Raw genomic sequence first — 22,681 nt, 5'->3', positions numbered from 1 at the left:
TTAATTTAGGATTCCGGGTTTTTTTTTTTAATTGCTGAAGAACAGGGTGATAACGAACAAGGTAGATACTTTTATCTTTTGTCTTAAGTCAAAGGTGATTGAAAAATAAGTCTTTATAGTCAGATAGTACTTTACCATTAGCCTCAGTATAAAGTTATAAATTTATTTCTACTATTAAAGAAATAGTATTTAAAGTGAGGTTTTACTAATCAAACTGAAATATGTTTAAATTTTCATTTAGTAAAAATCGGCCTGCGTCACCCAGATGCTGTAGTGGAAACCAGTTCTTTATCTAGTGTCACTCCTCCTGATGTCTGGTACAAAACATCTATTTCTGAAGAGACCATTGACAATGGCTGGTTATCAGCATTGCAGCTCGAGGCAATCACATATGCAGCCCAGGTGAGTGATGCTTCGTAACTACACCTAGAATTTACCTTTACAGTGATAGCACAGCGACAGGGCGTTCGCCTTACAAGCGGCCAACATGGCCGACCCGAGTTCGATTCCTCCGCCCCTCTCGGAGAGCCCGGCAAGCTACCGAGAGTATTAGATATGCCAGACACAGTAACAACAAAGTCTCCAATGGAGACGTTACTGGGCCCGCTCGAGCAAATCGACGATCAACGGGAGGGCCTTTACCTTTCCTTTACAATCCAAAGGGTAAATCTCTTGTGTGAATTACTTGTGACTGTTGTTTTTCAAGCTCTATATATTAGGGGGGAGAGGGGTAATGTAAATATTGGGAGTGAATTTTCAGTGAATAATTTGTCTTTAATTCACTGGGAATTGGTAGTAGAATTTCAGAGTAGGTTATTTGGCATAATTAAATTACTGGGCGTCTGACCACAGGCATGCATACATGTATAGACAAACATCCATACAGATCATACCTTTTCCCTTTTTTGTTGTAGTGCTGTGTGTTGAACCTAGCCTTTGCATACTTGTGTCATACACTCTTTACCTGAGCCAGAGCCCACCCATTGTTGCAGTTCTTCCTCCCCACACCATTGCCCTCTCTAGAAAGCTAGAAAAAGCTTAAGATTCAGTGGTAGGTACTTATGCAATAAGCTGTGGTGTTAATCTATGGTGGATATTTTTCCAACTTTTTTATCGTTTGTTTTTTGGGCCACTTACGACTATTATAAAGGCTTTCTCCTGTCTCAGTGCTCAAGAATCATGCCTGATGGGGCTTGGGTGACCCGACTTCCTACCCTGAATTGCTGTGTGCAAGGTCAACACCTTTTCTGCTGTCTTTCTAATTTTTTTACCAGCTTTTTAAATATGAATTAGTCCAGGCTTGCTTTTTCTTTGGAAACATGGTAGGGTGATTTTGGGTTCTTTTGTTTGTTTGTGGACCACAACTGGCCGTGCTCAGGAGTAACCCCTGGGATGGGATACTGGAGGTTGAACCCTGGTTGGCCTCATGCAAGGCCAGCGATCTGCTCGCTGTTCTCTCTCAGGCCCCCGAAGCATGGTATGTTTTATTAAAACTTACTTTGAAGGATGAGAGGGGAGAGACAGGGAGAAGTACATGTTCAAGAGAACACAGGTTTCTCTACAATGGAGATAGGTGAGCAAAGAAACAGGCTGAGATGAACAGGGCCTTAAGGAGCAATTTGCCACATTTTGTTTTGTTTAGTTTATAGGGGGTAGGGGTGGGGCATACCTATTAGTGCTCAGGGATCACTACTGGCTCTGGACTCAGAACCAAATGTAGTTCCTGTGTCAGTTGCCTTATCCATTGTACTATCACCAGACCTGTGTTAAGGATTTTTGTTTTACCCTGTGTTTTAAAACTAAGTGATGGTCAAATAGCCAAAAACCTATGATGGAAAAGCTTGGTTATGCAAGCATTGAAAGGGGAATGCAGAATGTACAGTTTGTTTGATTATCTGGAACATGTGGTGGTACAAGAATACAGAATAAAACTGGAGAAAGTATGTACAGTAAGCCAAACAATGTTATTCATACAAAAATCGGTCGTAGGATGGAAGAGATAATACAGCAGGTAAGGATCTTTGCACGCAGTCAATGTGACTTGGTCTCCAGCTTCCTGTGAGATTTCCTCAGTCCCACCGGGAGTGATCCCAGAGTTCAATTCAGAGTAAAAGGTAAGCCTTGAGCATCACTGAGTATGATACAAAAACAAACCCAAAAGGATCATATTATTTTTCTTGTTTTTGTTTTGGGACCACACCCAGCTGTGCTCAGGGCTTACTGCTGGCACAGGGATCACTCCTGGCAGACTTACGGGACAAGGTGGGGTGCTTGAGATCCCTTCTGCCTTGTGCAAGTGCCTTACCACTGTCTTCAGAGGGTCATATATCAGAATTGTGTATGAAAACGTTAACGACAAGATACTTAAAAGGAGTAGATGAATTGACTTTTTTTCTTTTTTTAAGCAACATGAAACATTTCTGCCTAATGGAGATCGTGCTGGCTTCTTAATTGGTGATGGTGCAGGTGTAGGTAAAGGAAGGACCATAGCAGGAATCATCTATGAAAATTATTTGCTGAGTAGGAAAAGAGCATTATGGTGAGTGCAATAGACTCGCTCTGGAGATTCTCATCTATGAGTAAATTACTTACTCTTGTGGGTATGGGTTTTTTTTTTTTTTGAGTATCAAGAATTTATTTTATTCCTGGATATTACTAAATGATGGAATATAAATTTAATATATGTTTTATTTTGAATGGCAGGTTCAGTGTTTCAAATGATTTAAAGTATGATGCTGAAAGAGATTTGAGGGATATTGGAGCAAAAAACATTTTGGTTCATTCATTAAATAAGGTATGAAAATTTTTTGTTCAGTTGATCCTTCAGTGTTGACATATCTGTGAGATGGGAATAATAGTTTTGTTGGATCATTAATGACAATTAAATGAGGTATTTCACAGAAAGATTTTTTTTTTCCTAATTTTTTTATAGTGAAACACCATGAGGAACAGTTATAGACTTAGAAATTTTTGTGCTTGGGTTTCAGTTATACAATGATCAAGTACCCATACCTCTACCAGCGCCCATCCTCCACCACCACAGGTCCCAGCATCCCTCCCACCCCCCATCTCCCCCCTTCCCACTCTGCCTCTGTGGCAGGGCATTCCCTTTTGTTCTCTCTCTCTCCCCTTTTGGGTCCTGTGGTTTGCAAGAGAGGCATTGAGTGGCAATCATGTTTGGTCTATAGTCTACTTTCAGCATGCTTCTCCCATCCTGGGAGGATCCTCCCAACACCCTTTATTTGGTGCTCCCTTCTCTGTCTGAGCTTCCTTTTCCCCTAGCATGTGTGGCTGGCCTCAAAGTCATGGAGCAAAATTCCTGGTACTACAAAGCTCGGCCACTCCTGGGTGTTAGTCTCCCATTTTGTTATTTTATGTTCCCCAGATAAATGCAGTCTTTCTGTGTCTATTCCGCTCTTTCTTTTTTTGTTTTTAATTTTTATTTATTTATTTATTTTTTGCTCTTTCTTTTTTAAGTATCGCAAGTAGAGCCCTGAGCATCGCTGTTTTCATAGACGAGTCTGATTTGTAATATTTCTCTTTGGTTTTGAGACTGATGGAGACTGAATTCTTGCTGTGATTGTATCACACCTGGGCACGTGTGTGGATGCATGTACCATGAGGAATTCTTATATGATCTTAGGAGGTTCTCTGACTTCCCAAAGAATGTCACACCCTTAAGAGTTTCTTGCTATGAAAGTTTAGGTAGCATAAGTGTTTTAGAGAGAAAAGGATATTTATTAAACTATTTTCTTTTCTCTTTTCAGTTTAAGTATGGAAAAATATCTTCGAAACATAATGGAAGTGTGAAAAAAGGTGTCATTTTTGCTACCTATTCTTCCCTTATTGGTGAAAGTCAGTCCGGTGGCAAATACAAAACTAGATTGAAACAGCTGCTACACTGGTGCGGTGATGACTTCGATGGTGTAGTATCCTTTCAGCAAAGATTCATGTATTTCCTAGTGTCACAGAAATCAGTGTAAAGATGATTGACTTTTGGAAAACAGGAGTCTGGTATTATTGCTGAAAGGAGAGCTTAATGATGATAGTCTGAGAAGGCCAGAAAGTTGATTTTTCATTGTAGCTGTCCTGTATAGGAAGCCCACAATGAGTTCCTGGTTTAGAGAAGATTAATAGGTGTGAGAAGTGCCAACTACTCTACTTTCCTTATAGAGTCATATTGTATGCTACATAGTGACATACCTCGTTTCCTGGTTTTGAAATGCTGGTTAAGTTGGCTACCAGTCATGCTTCTCCTTAGAGACTTGACCTGAACTATCTTTGTGCTGGGCATTGGCACAGTGGGTCCTGTTTTCCAGTGTTTTGGGCTGGACAGGAACTCTATGGGTTTTGGTGCGCGTTCCTTGCATGCGGTAGGCCTGGGTTCCATCCAGAGCACCATTTGTACCCCAAAAGAAAATTATGTTTTTAACTAAGATTCATATTACATTCAGTGGATGCTTCTGTGGCTAGGGAAGGCAAGGGGACAAATTGAGAGGCACATAGAGGGCTTAACTTAAAATATTTGTAATCGTGAAGTGAATCTGAAATGACCATGAAATGCTAAGGTATGCTCAGTGGCTTAACATCATCCCACTCCCAACTGTCTTGAGATGCCTTGCGAGACACTGCCTAGGGAAGCAGGACTTCACTCCCAATGTGCTCCGATCCTTAATTCATTCCTTACAGATAGTGTTTGATGAATGTCATAAAGCAAAAAACTTGTGTCCTGTTGGTTCCTCAAAGCCAACCAAAACAGGCTTAGCAGTTTTAGAGCTTCAGAACAAATTGCCAAAAGCCAGAGTTGTTTATGCTAGTGCCACTGGTGAGTACTTATTTAACAAGATACACTTGTAAACAATCGATTGATGAGTTACCAAGAGGGGAAGGGGTTTTTTTGGTAGAGAAGGGTTAATTGATGGTGGAAGGAAACAGGACTTCTGGTGGTGATCATGATAGAGATTCACCGAATTACAGTGCTGCGTATCTTAGTCTGTATTTTGTCACGAACCAGTGTTACTATATCAAAACTTCCTTTATGGACTGGTGAAACAATGCTGGGGTCTAAGGTACTTAACTTCATAAGACCTTATTTCCTTGTGAAGCTGACCCAGTTTCTGTTCTGGCAGTACCTAAAAGAACCAGAAATAAGCCCTGAGCCCTGCTAACTTATGCCCTAAAGAGAGAGAAATTTTTTAAAATTTTAAAAAATAAATAAGATCTCAGTGATAGAGTACAGTGGATAAGGCACTTGCCTTGCTCATAAGAGGATTTAATCCCCAGCACCACTTATGGTTCCCTGAGAACATCAGGAGTGATCCCTGAGTCCCCTCTGGATATGACTCAAATAACTCTTCTGCTCCTACCAAAATAAATAAATAAGGTATCTTGAGAGAGTGTGCAAAGATCAGGGCAGTTACCTAGTATATAGCTATTGCCGGGATCTTGGTTTAGCATCTGGCACCACCAGATGTGGTCCAAAAACCAAACATCAAGAATAAGCTTCAGAGGTAAAATCTTAGCTATTTTTTCAACTGTAATAAACTTTTGGCTGTTCCAGGTGCTTCTGAACCTCGAAACATGGCCTACATGAACCGTCTTGGAATATGGGGTGAGGGAACTCCATTTAGAGAATTCAGTGATTTTATTCAAGCGGTAGAACGAAGGTAATAAAATTTACAATGCAATTATTTTTCCATAGCAGTCTAAAAAATGTTTTATTCCTAACCTCTTCAATGTATGTTAAAGCCCTACTATATTTAATGATAGCTACTGTCTGTTTTAATTTTATTCAGAGGTGTTGGTGCCATGGAAATAGTTGCTATGGATATGAAGCTTAGAGGAATGTACATTGCCCGACAACTAAGCTTTACTGGAGTGACCTTCAAAATTGAGGAAGTTCTTCTTTCTCAGAGCTATGTTAAAATGTATAACAAAGCAGTTAAGCTGGTGAGCATTCTGTTTTTAATTTCTAGTATATTTAATATTGCCGACAGTGCATCCATTTTTCCAGGGTAATTTCTTCATTTGCAGGAGTATAATTAGTATCTATTGTAAAACAATAGATTAATCAACAGATTCTGGTTCCAAATTTTCCAAGCTTTTCGTTAGGTAATTCTTGCGACTGTAGTTTTAGGACTCAAAGAATTAACCTTATAAAAATAACTTCTTAACTAATGAAGAAATTAAATCTGAGCGTTCTACAATTATTTGAAAGGGTCTGAGCAATAGTGGAACAGGTGGGGCACTGGCCTTGCATGCGACCAAGAGTGCCGAGCCAGGAGCAACTCCTGAGCATTGCCAGGTATGGCCCAAAGAGTAAAATAAATAAAAACATTCAAGATTCCCAAGTTCCTCACGAAACTTCATTGTATGAATGTTAAGTAATCCTGAATTTAACACTTTTTGGTACGAATGGTCACTCCCAGCTGTGATTCCCAGGCAGAAACCCCTAAAGCAGTGGGTGTGTCTTTCAGTGGGTCGTGGCCCGAGAACGATTTCAGCAGGCTGCAGATCTGATCGATGCTGAGCAGCGAATGAAGAAGTCCATGTGGGGCCAGTTCTGGTCTGCTCACCAGAGGTTTTTCAAGTATCTGTGCATAGCGTCGAAGGTAAAGAGAGTCGTACAGCTCGCTCGAGAAGAAATCAAGAACGGAAAGGTAAGCGGAACAGCGGAGAAGATGCCTTTTGCATTGGTCCTCTGCAGTGATAATGAAGTTCTCGCCTTTTAAAGAGTAGTGGTAAAAATGCATTTTTTTAGAGCCAGAGACATACTGCAGGAATCTAGGCATTTGCCTTGCACTTGGCCAATTTCAGTTTGATCCCTGGCCTAGCAGCCTAGCATTATATTGCCCTGAGCACCATTGGGAGTCAGCCCAGAACACGTGCCTCTGGCCCCTGTGCCTAGCTCCCAGCCCCTTGGACAGTTTTATTCTTGTGTGAAACCGTGTTACTTTATTTTGTTTTTTACTTTGGGACCACTTCTGGCAGTGCTTAGAGGACAGTATGGTGCCAGTGATCAAACCTAGACCTCTTGAGTGCAAAGCATGTACTCTAGGCCATTGAGTGATCTCTCTGTCCCTAAAGCCTTTAAAAAAATATGTCATTAAGAAACTACAGTTAGGGCCAGTGAGAGAAACAACCTGCATGCTTTGCATAGAGAAGCCAGGCTTTACATGGCTCCTGGGAGCTTAGCTGGTCTAGTTTCTGAGCCCCCAGTTCGTCCCACACCCCCCAAAAAAGGAACATGTATCATTTCACTACATGTATTCTTATGTTCTCCTTGTGTTTTTTCCTTACAGTGTGTTGTGATAGGTCTGCAGTCCACAGGAGAAGCTAGGACTCTAGAAGCCTTGGAAGAGGGTGGAGGAGAATTAAATGATTTTGTTTCAACAGCCAAGTAATGTTTCAAATTCTAACTTTCACATAAATTTCACCTCATTCTTTATATCATCTTTTAAAGGTTATCTGGTTTTAGGTTTTATAATTCTGTGACTTTTTTACAACAGGATTTCTGTTCTGAAAGAGCAGTGCTGAAATGTCAAGCCTTTTGACATAAGTATTATTGATTATTATGCATAGTATTTGAACAGAAACAAGGGCTTGAATCTCTTTTGTCGTGTACATTTTAGGATTACGTGACAGTTTGGTTTTGTTTCAGTTTATGAATTTGAAATTATCATTTATCAGAAGAGCAATTAATAGTTTGTCACAGCTTAGAAATATTTATAGAAAAACTGGAAGTCATGAAATATTTTTGAAGAGTTTTCAAACTATTTTAGGCATCGTCTTATCAGTTTGTTGGCTTAAGCTGCCACTTGTAACTCTAGTGGTAAAATTGCCATGTTGCTTTAGAGGGGATTATTCAAGTGATTCCTCCTTAGATTAGTGTGAGTGATAATTACGTTTTGCATTTGCAGTCTTTATCTTTTTTTAGGATTTCCGTGTTTAAAAACATAGTCATTCATCACATGTAGCTTTGAGCAATTGAAATAACTAATCCAGCGGCTGGAGTGATACACAGCAGGTGGGGCGTTTGCTTTGCACGCAGCTGACCCAGGCTCGATACCCAGCATCCCATGTGGTCTCCTGAGCACCACCAGGGATAATTCCTGAGTGCGGAGCCAGGAGTGACCCCTGTGCATCCCCGGGCATGACCCAAAAAGCCAAAAAAAAAAAAAAGAAATAACTAGACCAAAATGAGATGTTCCATAGGTATAAATATAAACCAGGTTTAAGATTATTATGAAAATATAAAGTATCTTGTTAATAACACATTCAGTGATACAACTTACTACTTAAGTCAGTTCTTCAGTTCCTTTTACTTTCACTTTTTAATGTAGCTACTAGTCAAGAAAAATTGCTCATGGGCTGACTTATATTTCAGTATAATATCTTGATCTGGAAAATTAAATTTTACCTGAGCAGTATTACTATTTTTTAAGATTGAGCAAGGCCTATTTATGTTTCAGAAATATTTTCCTTTAGACTTTTTATACCTGTTATTTGTAGACCCAACTGTGTAATTGTCATTTTTTTTCCTTCCACAGAGGAGTGTTGCAGTCACTCATTGAAAAACACTTCCCTGCTCCAGACAGGAAAAAACTTTATAGTTTGCTCGGAATTGATTTGACAGCTCCAAGTAACAATAGTTCTCCAAGAGATAGTCCGTGCAAGGAAAATAAAGTAAAGAAGCGGAAAGGTATGTGCTTTTCGGAAACAGTTGATGCCGAAATGACTCTCTCAGCAGTGTTTCTCCCTCTCTGGAGTGGGGTGTGACTCTAGATCCTCCTGTGTGGAAGGCTTGCACTGGAGTGTTGAACCACACCTCCAGCTGATCTGCAGTTGCAGTTTTTTTTTTTAATCATCATTCATGTTTTGAGTTTTTCAATTGTTTTTCTCTTTTTTTTTTTCTTTTTTGGTTCACACCCAGCAATGCTCAGGGGTTACTCCTGGCTCTGCACTCAGGAATCACTCCTTGTGGTGCTCAGGGGACCATATGGGATGCTGGGAATCGAACCTGGGTTGGCCGCATGCAAGACAAATGCCCTACCCGCTGTGCTATTGCTCCAGCCCTGTTTTTCTCTTTTAAAAGTTTCAGACGAATTATGGCAGGCTTGGGGGACCTTACCGGGGTACCAGGATCAAACTTAGGTCAACGTAAGGCAAGTGGTAAATCTGCTGTATTGTCTCTCCGGCCCCTCATACAGGGTTGTTTTTTTTTTTTTTTTTTTTTTTTTTTTTATTTATTTATTGAATCACTGTGGGAAAGGTTACAAAGCTTTCAGGTTTATGTCTCAGTCATGCAAATATCAAACACATTTCCCTTTACCAATACTTATTTTTTACCATGAAGAACCCCAATAAAACCCCACCCCCCACCCCTCCCCGTCCCTGTGAAGCAGATGAATTCTAGTTAACACTCTATCTGCTTTGATTAGATTCATTGTTTCAATAAAAGATTCACCACTATTATTTAGAGTTTACCCCCCCCCCAAATCAGACATGCTGAAAAAGCATTGTGAAGTGATTTGCTTTCTACGGCTGGGTTCAAGAATTAAATGTTGGTTTTGGATTTCTGCTCTTTTACCTATTGACCCTGGAAGTATTTCTACTGAAAGTCAGATAGTTAAGAAATTGGTTTCTGTGTTCTGGAGTCCTGGCCGTGCTGGAGAGCCGCTCGCGGGGGGCAACCGGTGGCCTCGGTAGGGCGTGAAGGGCGGACCGAAACGCCCCCCTTCCCATGAGGTTTTAGTCGCCCCCACACTCCCGGCTCATACCTGCTGTCCACAAGGCTCCCATGTGGCCGCCATCTTTCTTTCCAAAGAGTAGAGGGCGAATGGGGCAACACCCTTTCCCCTCCGGCAGACTTGATGGCCTGGATCAATGCAGAGTCCGTTCACTTTTCTGCTCCAAGCTGCTGGGTTCTGCATTAAGTCCTTGTGCTTCTGGGGCCGTGGCCGTGCTGGAGAGCCGCTCGCGGGGGGCAACTGGTGACCTCGGTAGGGCGTGAAGGACGGACCAGAACGCCCCCCTTCCCATGAGGTTTTAGTCGCCCCCACACCCCCGGCTCATACCTGCTGTCCACAAGGCTCCCATGTGGCCGCCATCTTTCTTTCCAGAGGGAGGAGGGCGGAAGGGAGCAACACCCTTTCCCCTCTGGGCAGAAATGATTGCCTGGATCAACGCATAGTCCTTTCACTTTTCTGCTCCAAGCTGCTGGGTTCTGCATTAGGTCATTGTGCTTCTGGGGCTGTGGCCGTGCTGGAGAGCCGCTCGTGGAGGCAACTGGTGGCCTCGGTAGGGCGTGAAGGGTCTTCTTCTTTTTTTCTTTCTGCAACACCCAACGATGCTCAGGAATTACTCCTGGTGGTGCTTGGGTACCATATGGGATGCTGGGGAGTGAACTCAGTTGCCACGTGCAAGGCAAATGCCCTCCCCACTGTCCTATCGCTGCAATCCCCCTCATATAGTTTTGCATGTACAATTAACTCCACTCTGACTTAATCATGAAGTAGTGATTATTTGCCAGGTAGTTTGCTGAGCACTGACCATACATAATCAAGAGTTAAAGTTATTTGGTCTGGGAAAGATAGCCAAGTGGCAGAGTACTTGCCTAACTTATGGCAGGGCCCTAATTCATCCTTGTCACCACATGGACCCCAGACCCCCTTGAAGCACTGCTTGCTGTAACCTTGGTGGCCCTAGAGCACTGCTGAGGATTGCCCGCTTTAATTACATGTTACGGAGTTGAGCAGGGAATGATTATGTAGGAGGTAGGGCGCCTGCCTTACACATGCAGCTTCTATCCCTTGCATCTCATATGGTCCCCTAAGCCAGGAGGAAGTCCTGAGCACTGACAGGTGTGGTCCCCAAACAAACCAGCCCCTGGCCTGGGGCACAAATAGCATGTGCTTCGGCTCTTTGATTTCTCCATGACTCCCTTGAAGGCAGTCTTTTGAGTTTGTACCTATGTATGTATTCCCTTTTTTTTTTCTTTTGTTTTGGAGCCACACCCTGCCATGCTCAATGGGTCTGCACTTGTGGTGTTCAGGGGACATGTGGGATTCTGAGCATTGTACCCAGGTTGGCTGTGTTCAAGGTGAACACCCTCCCTGCTATATTGTTGCTCAAGCCTCTATCTGTTCTCAGTACAATTTAATTGTACACAATCAGGTCTGTGTGAGTCTAAGAGGTTAGTGTTTGTGAATATTGTGTCTTAGTAAATGTTTCTCTCTCAATTGATCAGATGAATTTATTTCCTGTGTGTGTGTGTGTGTGTGTGGCTTTTTTTGCCACACCCAGCGAAAATTAGAGGTTACCCCATCTCTGCACACAGGAACTACTCCTGGAGATAATCAGGGAACTGTATGGGGTGCCGGGGATCAAATTGGGTCAGCCAAGTACAAGGCAAGCGCCTTATCTGCTGTACTTTCTCTCCACCTTGATCTCTTGCATCTGTAGAACAGTGTTTTTGGACTAACTTTACTTTTTTTTCTTTTTTTTTTTAAATGTAGGAGTACTGCTATTTATTCAGCCACTGATTAGCTGATTGAATTGGGCATGAACTCCACCTTTTTTTTTCCCCATAATTTTATTTATTTTTTTTCTTATATTTTTTTGTTGAATCACTGTGGGAAAAGTTACAAAGCTTTCAGGTTTAAGTCTCGGTCATAAAATTATCAAAAACCTTTCCCTTCACCAGTACTCATTTTTCACCACCAAGAACCCCAATATACCCCCCCTCACCCCTCCCAATGCCTATGAGACGGATGATTTCTACTTAACTTTTCTCTCCCTTGATTACATTCAACTTTTTTACATTTACTTTGGGTTTTATGTGTGGGTAGGTGAAGAAATTACTCGAGAATCTAAAAAAGCACGAAAAGTTGGTGGCCTTACTGGTAGCAGTTCCGATGATAGCGGAAGTGAGTCTGATGCCTCTGGTAACGAAGAGAGTGATTATGAGAGCTCTAAAAACATGAGTTCCGGAGATGACGACGACTTCAATCCGTTTAGAGATGAATCTAGTGAGGACGATGAAGATGGTAAGTTCACCCATGTGTTTTAAAAGTAAATTAAGAGTTATATGGTTAAAATTGAATTAGAATTTTTTCAAAACATTATTTTTTGGGGCTGGAGTAATAGCACAGTGGGTAGGGCATTTGCCTTGCACGCGGCCAACCCGGGTTTGATTCCCAGCATCCCATATGGTCTCCCAAGCACCACCAGGGTTAATTCCTGAGTGCATGAGCCAGGAGTAATCCCTGTGCATTGGCTGGGTGTGACCCAAAAAGCAAAACAACAACAAAAAAACTTTATTATTTTTATAGTTGTGTTAATAGTTACTTTTGTTTTGTTTACAAACCTACTGCACCTGAATTTAAAACTATGTCTAAGGGGCTGGAACTATTTTGCCTTTTTGCTTTACAAGCAGCTGACCTGGGTTTGAACCCTGACATTCTTTAGGGTCCTTCAAACCCCACCAGGAGTGATCCCTGAGTACAGAGCCAGGAGTAAGTCCTGAGCACTGCTGGATATGACCCTGAAACCAGATAAACTACTTCTGAGGGATGCGGCTCATTGATAAAAGTACATATCTTTTTTGGGCCATACCCAGCGATGCTTGGGATACTCCTGGCTCTGCACTCAGGAATTACTCCTGGTGGTGGTAGGGGGACCATATGGGATGCTGGGAATTGAACCTGGGTTGAACGCTTGCAAGTCAAATGCCCTATCCGCTGTGCTAAAGCTATGGCTCCAGCCTTTAAAGTGCATGTCTTGAGAAACCTTGGTTTAATTTTTATCATCACACACACAAAAACGTCACTCTTTTCTGGGTTGGAGATGTAGCTTGATGGTATTGAGTATATGCATGTGTGGGGTCATATATTACTCCCTGACACCAAAAGATAAAACACTTTTTATTCAATACGGTTTTTAGTATTTGGCTTGATAGAGACTCAAAGCTTGTCTTCTGAAAGTTTAGCTCATGTATACAGGTGATGACCTCAACTCAGTGCCTTTTTTTTTTTGTTTTTCAGGGGTGGGTTGCGGGCCACACCTGGCCGTGCTCAGGACTTTGTGGCTCTACACTCTGTATCACTTTGTCAGGCCTGGAGGACCATGTGGGTTATTGGGGTAGCCCCCAAGCTGCACTTTGAACCTTCAAATACTGAGTTGATCCTATGGTGTTTGGGTGTACTTATGAACCACCTATTTTAGTGGTCGTTCCTCAGTTTTAGGACTGCTTCCTTTAAAAGATAAGTGAGATTCTGCACTTAATCTTGCTTCATGGCTGTATCCAGCGGTGCGTGGGGCTTCGTTCCGACATTGCTTAGGGACCACTCTGACGGTGTCCTGGGACTATGTGCAGTGTCGTCATCCTTGGTTAAAAGTGAACCACATCATGGTGCTGGGAACTGAATCCAGGTCAGCAGCAGGAAATGGAAGTGCCTTATACTCTAAGAAATGACTTGATATGTATCTTTCACTTTCAGATCCCTGGTTAATCAGAAAAGATCATAAGAAAAACAAAGATAAAAAAAAGAGGAAAAGCATCGATCCAGATTCTATCCAAAGTGCCTTATTAGCGTCAGGTCTGGGCTCAAAGCGGCCCAGTTTTTCATCCACGCCTGTCATTGCCCCTGCTCCTAACAGCGCACCAGGTAGCCAGCCATGCTTTCTTGTGAAGTATTTCTAAATAAGTAATAAACTATACTGATTTTAACCTGTGCCTTTTGTTTAGCTAACAGTAACACCAACAGTAACAGTAGCCTTATAACAAGTCAGGATGCTGTGGAACGGGCCCAGCAGATGAAGAAAGACCTACTGGATAAACTAGAAAAATTAGCTGAAGACCTGCCGCCCAATACCCTGGATGAGCTTATCGATGAACTTGGGGGGCCTGAGAATGTTGCTGAGGTTAGTGTCACTTGATTGGGGCTGTATGTCTCATGGCATTTGCCAGTTTCTTCTTACGGAGGTGGAGGTGGGGGCTCCTGCTCGGTGTCTGCTTAGGGGTTCAGACGTCGTGTTGTTCATCCAGCATGGGTCGGCCGCCTGGAGAGTAAGCACCATGTCATGGTCGCAGTTGCTCTGGCCTTGGCCCTAACTCTACTCTCTGAATGTCTGCTCCCTGCTGGTATTTGAACTTTTAAAACAGACTACTGTAACGTCTGGTGCAGTACAGGCTGCACAGTACTCTGGGTGGAGCCTGAGTCGTCCATGTCATAGACATACATAGACATGCTTAATGGGATATTGTTTGATTTCCAGATGACTGGCCGGAAAGGGAGGGTTGTAAGCAATGATGATGGAAGCATTTCATATGAGTCCAGGTCTGAAATTGATGTCCCTGTGGAGATACTAAATATCACAGAAAAACAAAGATTTATGGACGGAGAAAAGGTAAGTCTTTCTGGTCTGCTTTTCAATGACAGTGAATAATGCCAGTATATTTATTTCTTGGGGCTTTTTGGGTTTGCTCCTGGCACTGCCTTTGGAAGTTTTTACCGGCTTGGATTAGGGCTGTTTGTGTGTGTGCACCTTCATATCAATGGTTTGGGGCCTAGATGCCGCTCCTGGTAAGTCTAGCCCCCGCCTATGGGTAAAGATACCTGTATTCTCAACTGTTAAGGACATCAGGGTGCTTTTCCTGTCACTTCAGACAGATTGGAGGAGCAGCAAGGAATACTGAAAAGGTATCATGTAGATTCTGGGTAGCTATATTTTTAGTTAAACTTTGTGTCTGATGAAGAGGACAGAATAGAAATAGGTAGATTGTCGGTAGTATAATGAAAGATTTTATTTGGGCTGTTTCCTGCTTTCTTTGTGTAAAAGTGGTCTTTTTCTTTTCTTTCACATGTTTGATAAAGAATATTGCAATCATCTCGGAAGCTGCCAGCTCAGGTATTTCATTACAAGCAGATCGGAGAGCTAAAAATCAAAGGCGAAGAGTCCACATGACTTTGGAATTGCCCTGGAGTGCAGATAGAGCAATTCAGCAGTTCGGTGGGTTCCTTATGTAGAGTCAGAGCATCATAAATGAATTTGTTTCTGTTTCTATTTGCCAGTGTTGTGGGGATCGTATGTGGTAGCGCTTGTGATTATGTGGTACCAGGATCAGATGTTCTGCAACATCCCTGTTGCAGAAGTTCTTTATTTATCTGCTTCAAAGTACATACCGGCCGGAGCCATAGCACAGCGGGTAGGGCGTTCGCCTTACAAGCGGCCAACATGGCCAACCCGAGTTCAATTCCTCCGCCCCTCTCGGAGAGCCCGGCAAGCTACCGAGAGTATTCGATATGCCAGACACAGTAACAACAAAGTCTCCAATGGAGACGTTACTGGGCCCGCTCGAGCAAATCGACGATCAACGGGAGGGCCTTTACCTTTTACTTTACTTTAAAGTACATACACGTTTCTTTGTTTTTCTCAGTACAATCTATAAATTTAGAAGAGAGGGTCGGAGCCATAGCACAGCAGGGAGGGGATTTGCCTTGCACGCGGCCGATCCGGGTTTGATCCCCAGCATCCCATATGGTCCCCAGCACCACCAGGAATAATTCTGGAGTGCAGAGCCAGGAGTAATCCCTGAACATTGCTGGGTGTGACCCGAAAAGCAAGAGAGAGAGAGAGAGAGAGAGAGAAATATGTACATATGTAAAGAGAGGCTCGGGAGATATTTCACGTGGTTTGAGCTCTGGCATTACAAGTTTCCCTCACCCTATGCATCAGGTTAGGCCCTTGGTAGAATCAGACATGCAGTGCATTTGGGATTTTAATGGGATTGTGACATTGCAGCCTGGAAAATACCATTGCCTCCCAGTGTGGATGTATGCTGGCCATACCGGAGTAGATGCTGCTTTTTTGGGGCTCTCTTAGGAGCTTGTCTGCTTCTTTTTCTCTCATTTTCGTGTCTGTGATCTGGAGACTTGAAAAAAAACAAAATTTTGAGGAGAATCCAGCAGCACATTGGGAACACTGCAGTTAAATGCATAGCAGGAAGCCAAAGATAGATGGCACAATCCCCATCCCCTCTAGCTGGGAGTGAGCCCTGAGCACCTTACTGACTATGGCCCCCAAACAGAGAAGGAAATGAATAGCAGCCATATACTTCTTGAGGAGTGAACCTAGGTCAGGCACATGCATGGCAAGCACCTTAATTGCTCTACTATCTCTGTTAAACTGGGCCGAGGGGCTGGAATGATAGCACAGTGGGTAGGGCATTTGCCTTGCACGTGACCAACCCGGGTTCGATTCCCAGCATGCCATATGGTCCCCCAAGCACCGCCAGGAGTAATTCCTGATTACAGAGCCTGGAGTAACCCCTAGCATAGCTGGGTGTGACCCGAAAAGAAAAGGAGAAAAAAAAAGCCCGGGCCGAGATCTTCCCAGAGAAATCACACGAAGACAAGTTGCGATGCAACAAGCAAAGGGTCTTTATTGGCTAGCCCAAGCTAGGGCCCCTGTCCAGCTCACCGATGCAGTGGCTTCCTCAGAGCGAGTGGCCCCTTGCCACGGGTGTGCAGGGTTTTTATCTTCTAGCATTACATAATGGGGAATTGTCTTTGGCAATGGTCTGGAGCGATAGCACAGCAGTAGGGCGTTTGCCTTGCACGCAGCTAACATGGCCGACCCGAGTTCGATTCCTCTGCCCCTCTCGGAGAGCCCGGCAAGCTACCGAGAGTATCTCGCCCGCACGGCAGAGCCTGGCAAGCTCCCCGTGATGTATTCGATATGCCAGACACAGTAACAACAAAGTCTCCAATGGAGACGTTACTGGGCCTGCTCGAGCAAATCAATGATCAACGGGAGGACCATGACCACCGTGACCGTGAGCATTACTTAATGGGGGGTTGTCTTTGGCAATGGGCTGGAGCAATAGCACAGCGGTAGGGCATTTGCCTTGCACGCAGCCAACATGGCCGACCCGAGTTCGCCCCTCTCGGAGAGCCCGGCAAGCTACCGAGAGTATCTCGCCCGCACGGCAGAGCCTGGCAAGCTCCCCGTGAAGTATTTGATATGCCAAACACAGTAACAACAAGTCTCATGATGGAGACGTTACTGGGCCCGCTCGAGCAAATCGATGAACAATGGGAGGACAGTGACAATCTTTGGCAATGGTCTAGGGGGCTTTCCAGCTACTTCTGATTGACTGGAGACAGGCTGAGGCGTTTGCTGGAGACTTGCACTGTCCTTTCTGTTTGGTTTTCCTGGTAGGCCACATCACTTTGGGTTACCATAACTCGGGCCAGGGGTTGGGTGGGGGACCAGAGAGGACACACGACCGTAACTTAAGCCTAGGAAACTGAAACTTAGGCCTGGCTCCTTATTCAGCCTATCATGGCACTGCCTTAGCTCCTTTATCTTTTTCTCTAGCCCATCATTAAACTATTTTAAGAGTTTTTGTCCCTTGTAAATCGGAGATGTTCTGAATGTGTATGTTCAAATTAATATTGTTGATTTTGGTTTTTGGAGATTTCTGGTCATTCTTCCACCACTCTTTAGTTTTCCTTTTTGTGTCAACTTTTTTAATAGCGACTTAGAAGGTCGAAATAGTTTCAACATCTTGAAACTGGTGATCTTAGAATAATTGCTTTTTTTGGTTTTAAAGTCAAGCAAAATCATTTTGAGTTAAAGAAATTTAAGAGGGCCGGGTAATAGTAAACGGAAAGGGTATTTGCCATTTGTATGTTCAAGAAAGAATATGGTATCTCCTGCAGGAAGCAAGTCAGTAATTTTTTTTTAATATCATTACAGGTCGAACTCATAGGTCAAATCAGGTTACTGCTCCTGAATATGTCTTTCTGATTTCGGAATTGGCGGGGGAGCAAAGATTTGCATCTATTGTTGCTAAAAGATTGGAGAGTTTGGTAAGTGTTTGAGTTTTAAGGGTGTGTCCAAAGAGGATATGTGCCACCCATCATTTTTATTAGCCACACCTGGCAGTACTCAGGCCTTACTCCTGCCTCTGTGTTCAGGGATCATTCCTGATGGTCTCAGGGAACCATGTAGGGTGCCAAGGATCAGTAAGTTCCCTGCCCACTGTATTATCGCTACACCTGTATGTGACCAATCTTTCATGTCCTGATCGAAAATTGCATGTTTTGCAGGGGGCACTGACGCATGGCGACAGAAGAGCAACAGAATCGAGAGATCTGAGCAGGTTCAACTTCGACAACAAGGTACCTCTTTCGGCAGCTCTTCAGCCTTGTCTGACTCATGGTGTGTGTAGTCAGAGAACGAGCTCATATTTCACTCACAGCACCCAGCAATCCTAGAGACTTGCCGGTTGGATATTATGCTCCTGGGCACTGATCCTGGGGGCCCTGCGTGCCACTAGCCCTTAGAGCTAGCTCCCGGCCCCATGGCTGCCTTTTCTTTGGGTTGTAGTGTTAAATTGTGACTTCAGATAAGAAGCGGTTCCCTGGTGATCGAATTCACAATTAGTTAGAAAATAGGAGTATATTAAATGTATGAATCAAGTTCCGAGAAGTAAAGGTGAAGTAAAGTAAAATGAAGTTCTGCTTTGTGTGTAGAGGGAATTTAAAAGTGTGACTGACTGTGTTTGTGTATAAAAATAATCAAGTCCATCTTTTTTTTATATATAAAAGAAACTATTATTTTTGTTTGTGGTCTAAACCTAGTGATGCTCAGGGGTTACTCCTAGCTCTGCACTCAGGAATGACTCCTGGTGGTGCTTGCGGGACTATTTGGGATTCCTGGGTTGGTTGGGTTGGTTGCATTGGGAAGGCAAGCACCTACCTGTTGTACTATCGCTCTGACCCTTGAATTTTTGATATAGTAATAGTTTTTAGTATGTTTGTTGGTCGTGTGGTTGAACAGTATCCATCCATCTCTTCTAACTGGTAAAAAAATTTTTTTTTTTTTTGGTTACAGTATGGAAGAAATGCTTTAGAAATTGTCATGAAATCCATTGTAAACCTAGATTCTCCTATGGTATCACCACCTCCAGACTATCCTGGAGAATTCTTTAAAGGTAACTGGTCAGCATCATGGCAAAGCAAAACAAGGACTGGAGAGGAGGCACTAAAAGCTTCCTAGTTGTGTTCCAGTTTGTAGTTTCCTTGAACATAAGGCGGAGTTGACTTACTAAGCAGGATTATTGAATTTTTTTAAAATAAATAGATACAGGAGTATTTGAAATATAATTATTCTAGAGTTAACATTTTCTGACAGAAGGTACTAGTTGCGGAACTGGTATTTGGCTGTGTCTGTGCTTGGCGAAAGATGTGGAAGGTGTCCTGAGGGTCACTGGTGCCATTTACCACCACGTTACTACTTCCGGGTGCTCCTCCCTCTCTGTGGTGAGGATGCCAGGGATGGAACCTGTGCCACAGCCCTGGAGCCATCTCCCCAGCCAGAGGTGCCTGGCACCCAGGCAGTGATTGGCGTGTGGTGTGTTCTTAGAGTTCTCTCTCAGGCCTAGAGGGCCAGCAGTGCTTTAGTTCTGCCATGGTCACACCCAGCGGTGCTGGGATGGGTGTCTGTGCAGTGCCAGGAATTGGGCCTTGCACGTGGGCTGCATGAGCTATCACTTCAGCCCTATCCCTCGCCCCATAGTGCTTATTTTTGGAGGCGCACACAGCAGTGCTCCAGGGGTAACTTCGGACACTGATCCTCACTGTGGTGCCCGGGGTTAAACCCATGCCTTCATCCTTTGAATTGGTCTCAACCGTCAACCGTTAAGTACCTTTGGCATCAACTTGTCCATACTGGTAGATAATGTGAGAAGGTTGTTTTGCTAGTTATATGATCAAAATGATACAGATTTTGTGGGTGACAACTATTCATCCACATACCTTAATTCTAAATGGTTACTGTGACAGAGATCATTTATTTTAATAAAATGGTAAAAATGTGTTTATTATAAGATTTTGATGGTTCTTACCTTTGAGGACTATGGTCCATTTAATTTAGCTGTTTGCTCTGAAAGATAAGTAGGGTACATTTTCATAGAACTTGATCTAGTCTGTTCAGTCAGGGAAGACAAAAACTCATGAAACTTTTGGCCTCATAAATTTTTATAAATGTCTTTATAGATGTTCGACAAGGACTAATAGGAGTTGGCCTCATAAATGTAGAAGATCGCTCTGGAATTCTTACTCTAGATAAAGGTAGTGTATTTTTGTTTATACATATAAATTTCTATCTCTAAAACAGATTTTGTAAGTTAGTATTAAAATTCATTTTGCACATCAACAGTTTTTGTGAATTTGGAGGGATCATTTGCGTCACACCCAGTTTTGCTCAGCTTGCTCCTGGCTCTGTGCTCAGGCATCATTCCTGGCAGGCACAGGGTTGGCCGTGTGCAAAAACTAGTGCCTTACCCCATGTGCTGTTGCTCGGGCCCCTCCTGTGAATCACGGTCACAGTCACGGTTCTCTCATTGTTCATCGATTTGCTCGAGCGGGCCCAGTAACGTCTCCATCATGAGACTTCTTGTTACTGTGTTTGGCATATCAAATACTTCACGGGGAGCTTGCCAGGCTCTGCCGTGCGGGCGAGATACTCTCGGTAGCTTGCCGGGCTCTCTGAGAGGGGCGAACTCGGGTCAGCCATGTTGGCTGCGTGCAAGGCAAATGCCCTACCGCTGTGCTATCGCTCCAGCCCCTCCTGTCAATATAGTCTTTATTTTGGTTTTGGCGCCATACTCAGGGTGCAGGGGCTTCTCTCGGTGAGGTGCTTAGGGAATCACTCAGTAGTGCACTGGGGGAGTCTCTCTAGCCCTATTTCCTCCACCCCTTCCAATATAGGGCCTCTTCCACTAGGGCTGGCTTCTTGGCATGGACCCCAGGGCTACATCTCTCGCCACTCAGTGGACATGCAGTGCTTGTCCCTAGTCTCTGGGGCTTGTGCATGCCATTGTGAATATTCAGAAGACATGTAGTCTCTGTTTAGGGGCCAGAGTTAGTTAAACTTTAAGGCACATGCCCTGAATGCACCTGCCCCTGGTTCTGTTTCTGGTACCTCTCGTCTCAAGTGTCACTACCTCAGTGCTGCAACTCCTCCTCCTGGCATCCTGGGCCCTTGCATTTAATCGCTGACCAAGTTAGCTGAAAATCATGAGGGGCCCTCAGGCCTCCTGAGAATACCATATGGGATACAACAGCTAAACAAAGCAAAATCTTTTATCCAGGTGTGTGTTTGAGTAGTGTCAACTCTGGTTGTCTCTGGTTTTCAAGTTTCCAGGCACTGTTGGCCAATAAACATTTTCATGTTAGTATCCGTCTGTCTATTGGGGGCTTGGACTGCCTTCCTAATAGTGCTTGGGAACTGAGGGGTCTCTCTGATGCTAAAGGACCCCTAGATCACACACAGCTGTGCTGTACCTGGTGGTATCGGATATTCAGTTTAGAACTTTGGCAGGGCAGACATGAAGTGCAGCAATTTGAGGTATTCTGGATACCCACTGGACAGCTTTGAGGATGTGCTGTCATTGTGCTAAAATTGCTAGGGTAGAGATGACAAAGTCGAGCTTTCTTCAGAGAAATGCTAGAATTGTGTAGAAGACTAGACAAGTTAACGGGAGTTTAAGAGTTAAGTGAGGGTCTTTTAAATCATTGTATGAAGTCTTAAGTATTACCTTATCATTGCAGATTACAACAACATTGGGAAATTCTTAAATAGAATTTTGGGCATGGAGGTGCATCAACAGAATGCGTTATTTCAGTATTTTGCAGACACCCTAACTGCAGTTGTTCAAAATGCCAAAAAAAATGGAAGATATGACATGGGAATCTTAGGTAAGTGGGCAGGTGTCAGGGATTGCGCGAACCGGCCCTGTCCGCCTCGCAGGTGGCACCTGCTCTTACCACTGTGGGTGGGATGGATTGATCCCAGTGGGAAGACTTTTTAAAATGCTCTGTGTATTTCTGGTAAGTTCTTACATGCTGCCTTTTGTTGTTCAAGATCTTGGTTCTGGAGATGAAAAGGTGAGGAAAAGTGATGTGAAGAAGTTTTTGACTCCAGGATACTCAACCTCTGGCCACGTCGAGTTATACACGGTAAGGTTAAAAGTCTTGCCTAGTACAGTGTGCATTAGACACTGCTGGAAGTGAATGTAATTTACTATTTTATATTTACTTTTACAGATAAGTGTAGAGAGGGGGATGTCTTGGGAAGAAGCTACCAAGATTTGGGCTGAATTGACAGGACCTGATGATGGCTTTTACTTGTCTTTGCAAGTAAGATGTGTTTCCTTTCACTACTAGCAGTTGCGCTTCGAATGCGCTGCCAGCATTTTCACTGCCCTGTGTGCCAGTTGTTAACTTTTTTTTATATTTTGGCCATTTATCAGTTTGATTTGTGTCTGTCTGTTTATATACATTTTAATTTAATATATACTGAGGAATATAATGAATTTGATTGTAATAATTTGTGAATTATTGTCTATAGTAACTTTTAGTCTTATTTAGGGGTCAGGCAACTTTGGGTCACCCTGCAGTCTCCGAGGCTATGCCTGGCTCTGGTTGTGGGTGGTGCGTGGGGGGATTGTAGAGTACAGGGACTGAACTCCGTCCTCCTGCGTGCGAAGCGTACGCTCATCCTTAAGAGTTGTCTATACTATGCCAAAGAATGTCTTTTGTTGTTGGTTTTGCTTTGGGGGCTGTACCCAGAATTACTTGGAGCTTACTCCTGGCTGTACTCTGGGACC

General features: G+C 43.4%; 1 protein-coding gene across 6 annotated transcripts in view; it reads left to right on the top strand.

The window, feature by feature from the left end:
- SBNO1 (strawberry notch homolog 1) overlaps positions 1–22,681 on the top strand; it is a 54,626-nt gene that overhangs the window by 25,858 nt on the left and 6,087 nt on the right. For all 6 annotated transcript variants that reach the window (XM_056131379.1, XM_056131377.1, XM_056131383.1 and 3 more), the window contains 22 exons: positions 242–402; positions 2,406–2,539; positions 2,704–2,794; positions 3,768–3,929; positions 4,690–4,825; positions 5,561–5,666; positions 5,796–5,949; positions 6,477–6,659; positions 7,302–7,399; positions 8,550–8,701; positions 11,850–12,047; positions 13,500–13,667; positions 13,748–13,923; positions 14,278–14,409; positions 14,877–15,012; positions 17,764–17,876; positions 18,117–18,188; positions 18,904–19,003; positions 20,067–20,141; positions 21,624–21,770; positions 21,937–22,031; positions 22,119–22,211. In XM_056131379.1, the coding sequence (XP_055987354.1) occupies positions 242–402; positions 2,406–2,539; positions 2,704–2,794; positions 3,768–3,929; positions 4,690–4,825; positions 5,561–5,666; positions 5,796–5,949; positions 6,477–6,659; positions 7,302–7,399; positions 8,550–8,701; positions 11,850–12,047; positions 13,500–13,667; positions 13,748–13,923; positions 14,278–14,409; positions 14,877–15,012; positions 17,764–17,876; positions 18,117–18,188; positions 18,904–19,003; positions 20,067–20,141; positions 21,624–21,770; positions 21,937–22,031; positions 22,119–22,211 (2,882 nt within the window). The remainder of the gene's footprint in view (positions 1–241; positions 403–2,405; positions 2,540–2,703; positions 2,795–3,767; positions 3,930–4,689; positions 4,826–5,560; positions 5,667–5,795; positions 5,950–6,476; positions 6,660–7,301; positions 7,400–8,549; positions 8,702–11,849; positions 12,048–13,499; positions 13,668–13,747; positions 13,924–14,277; positions 14,410–14,876; positions 15,013–17,763; positions 17,877–18,116; positions 18,189–18,903; positions 19,004–20,066; positions 20,142–21,623; positions 21,771–21,936; positions 22,032–22,118; positions 22,212–22,681) is intronic.

Source organism: Sorex fumeus, unplaced genomic scaffold (genome assembly GCF_029834395.1).
Source record: "Sorex fumeus unplaced genomic scaffold, SorFum_2.1 ptg000087l, whole genome shotgun sequence".
In the NCBI taxonomy this organism is placed as follows: domain Eukaryota; kingdom Metazoa; phylum Chordata; class Mammalia; order Eulipotyphla; family Soricidae; genus Sorex; species Sorex fumeus.
The sequence above is the reverse complement of the archived record's forward strand: the minus strand, read 5'-3'. Positions and strand labels throughout refer to the sequence as shown.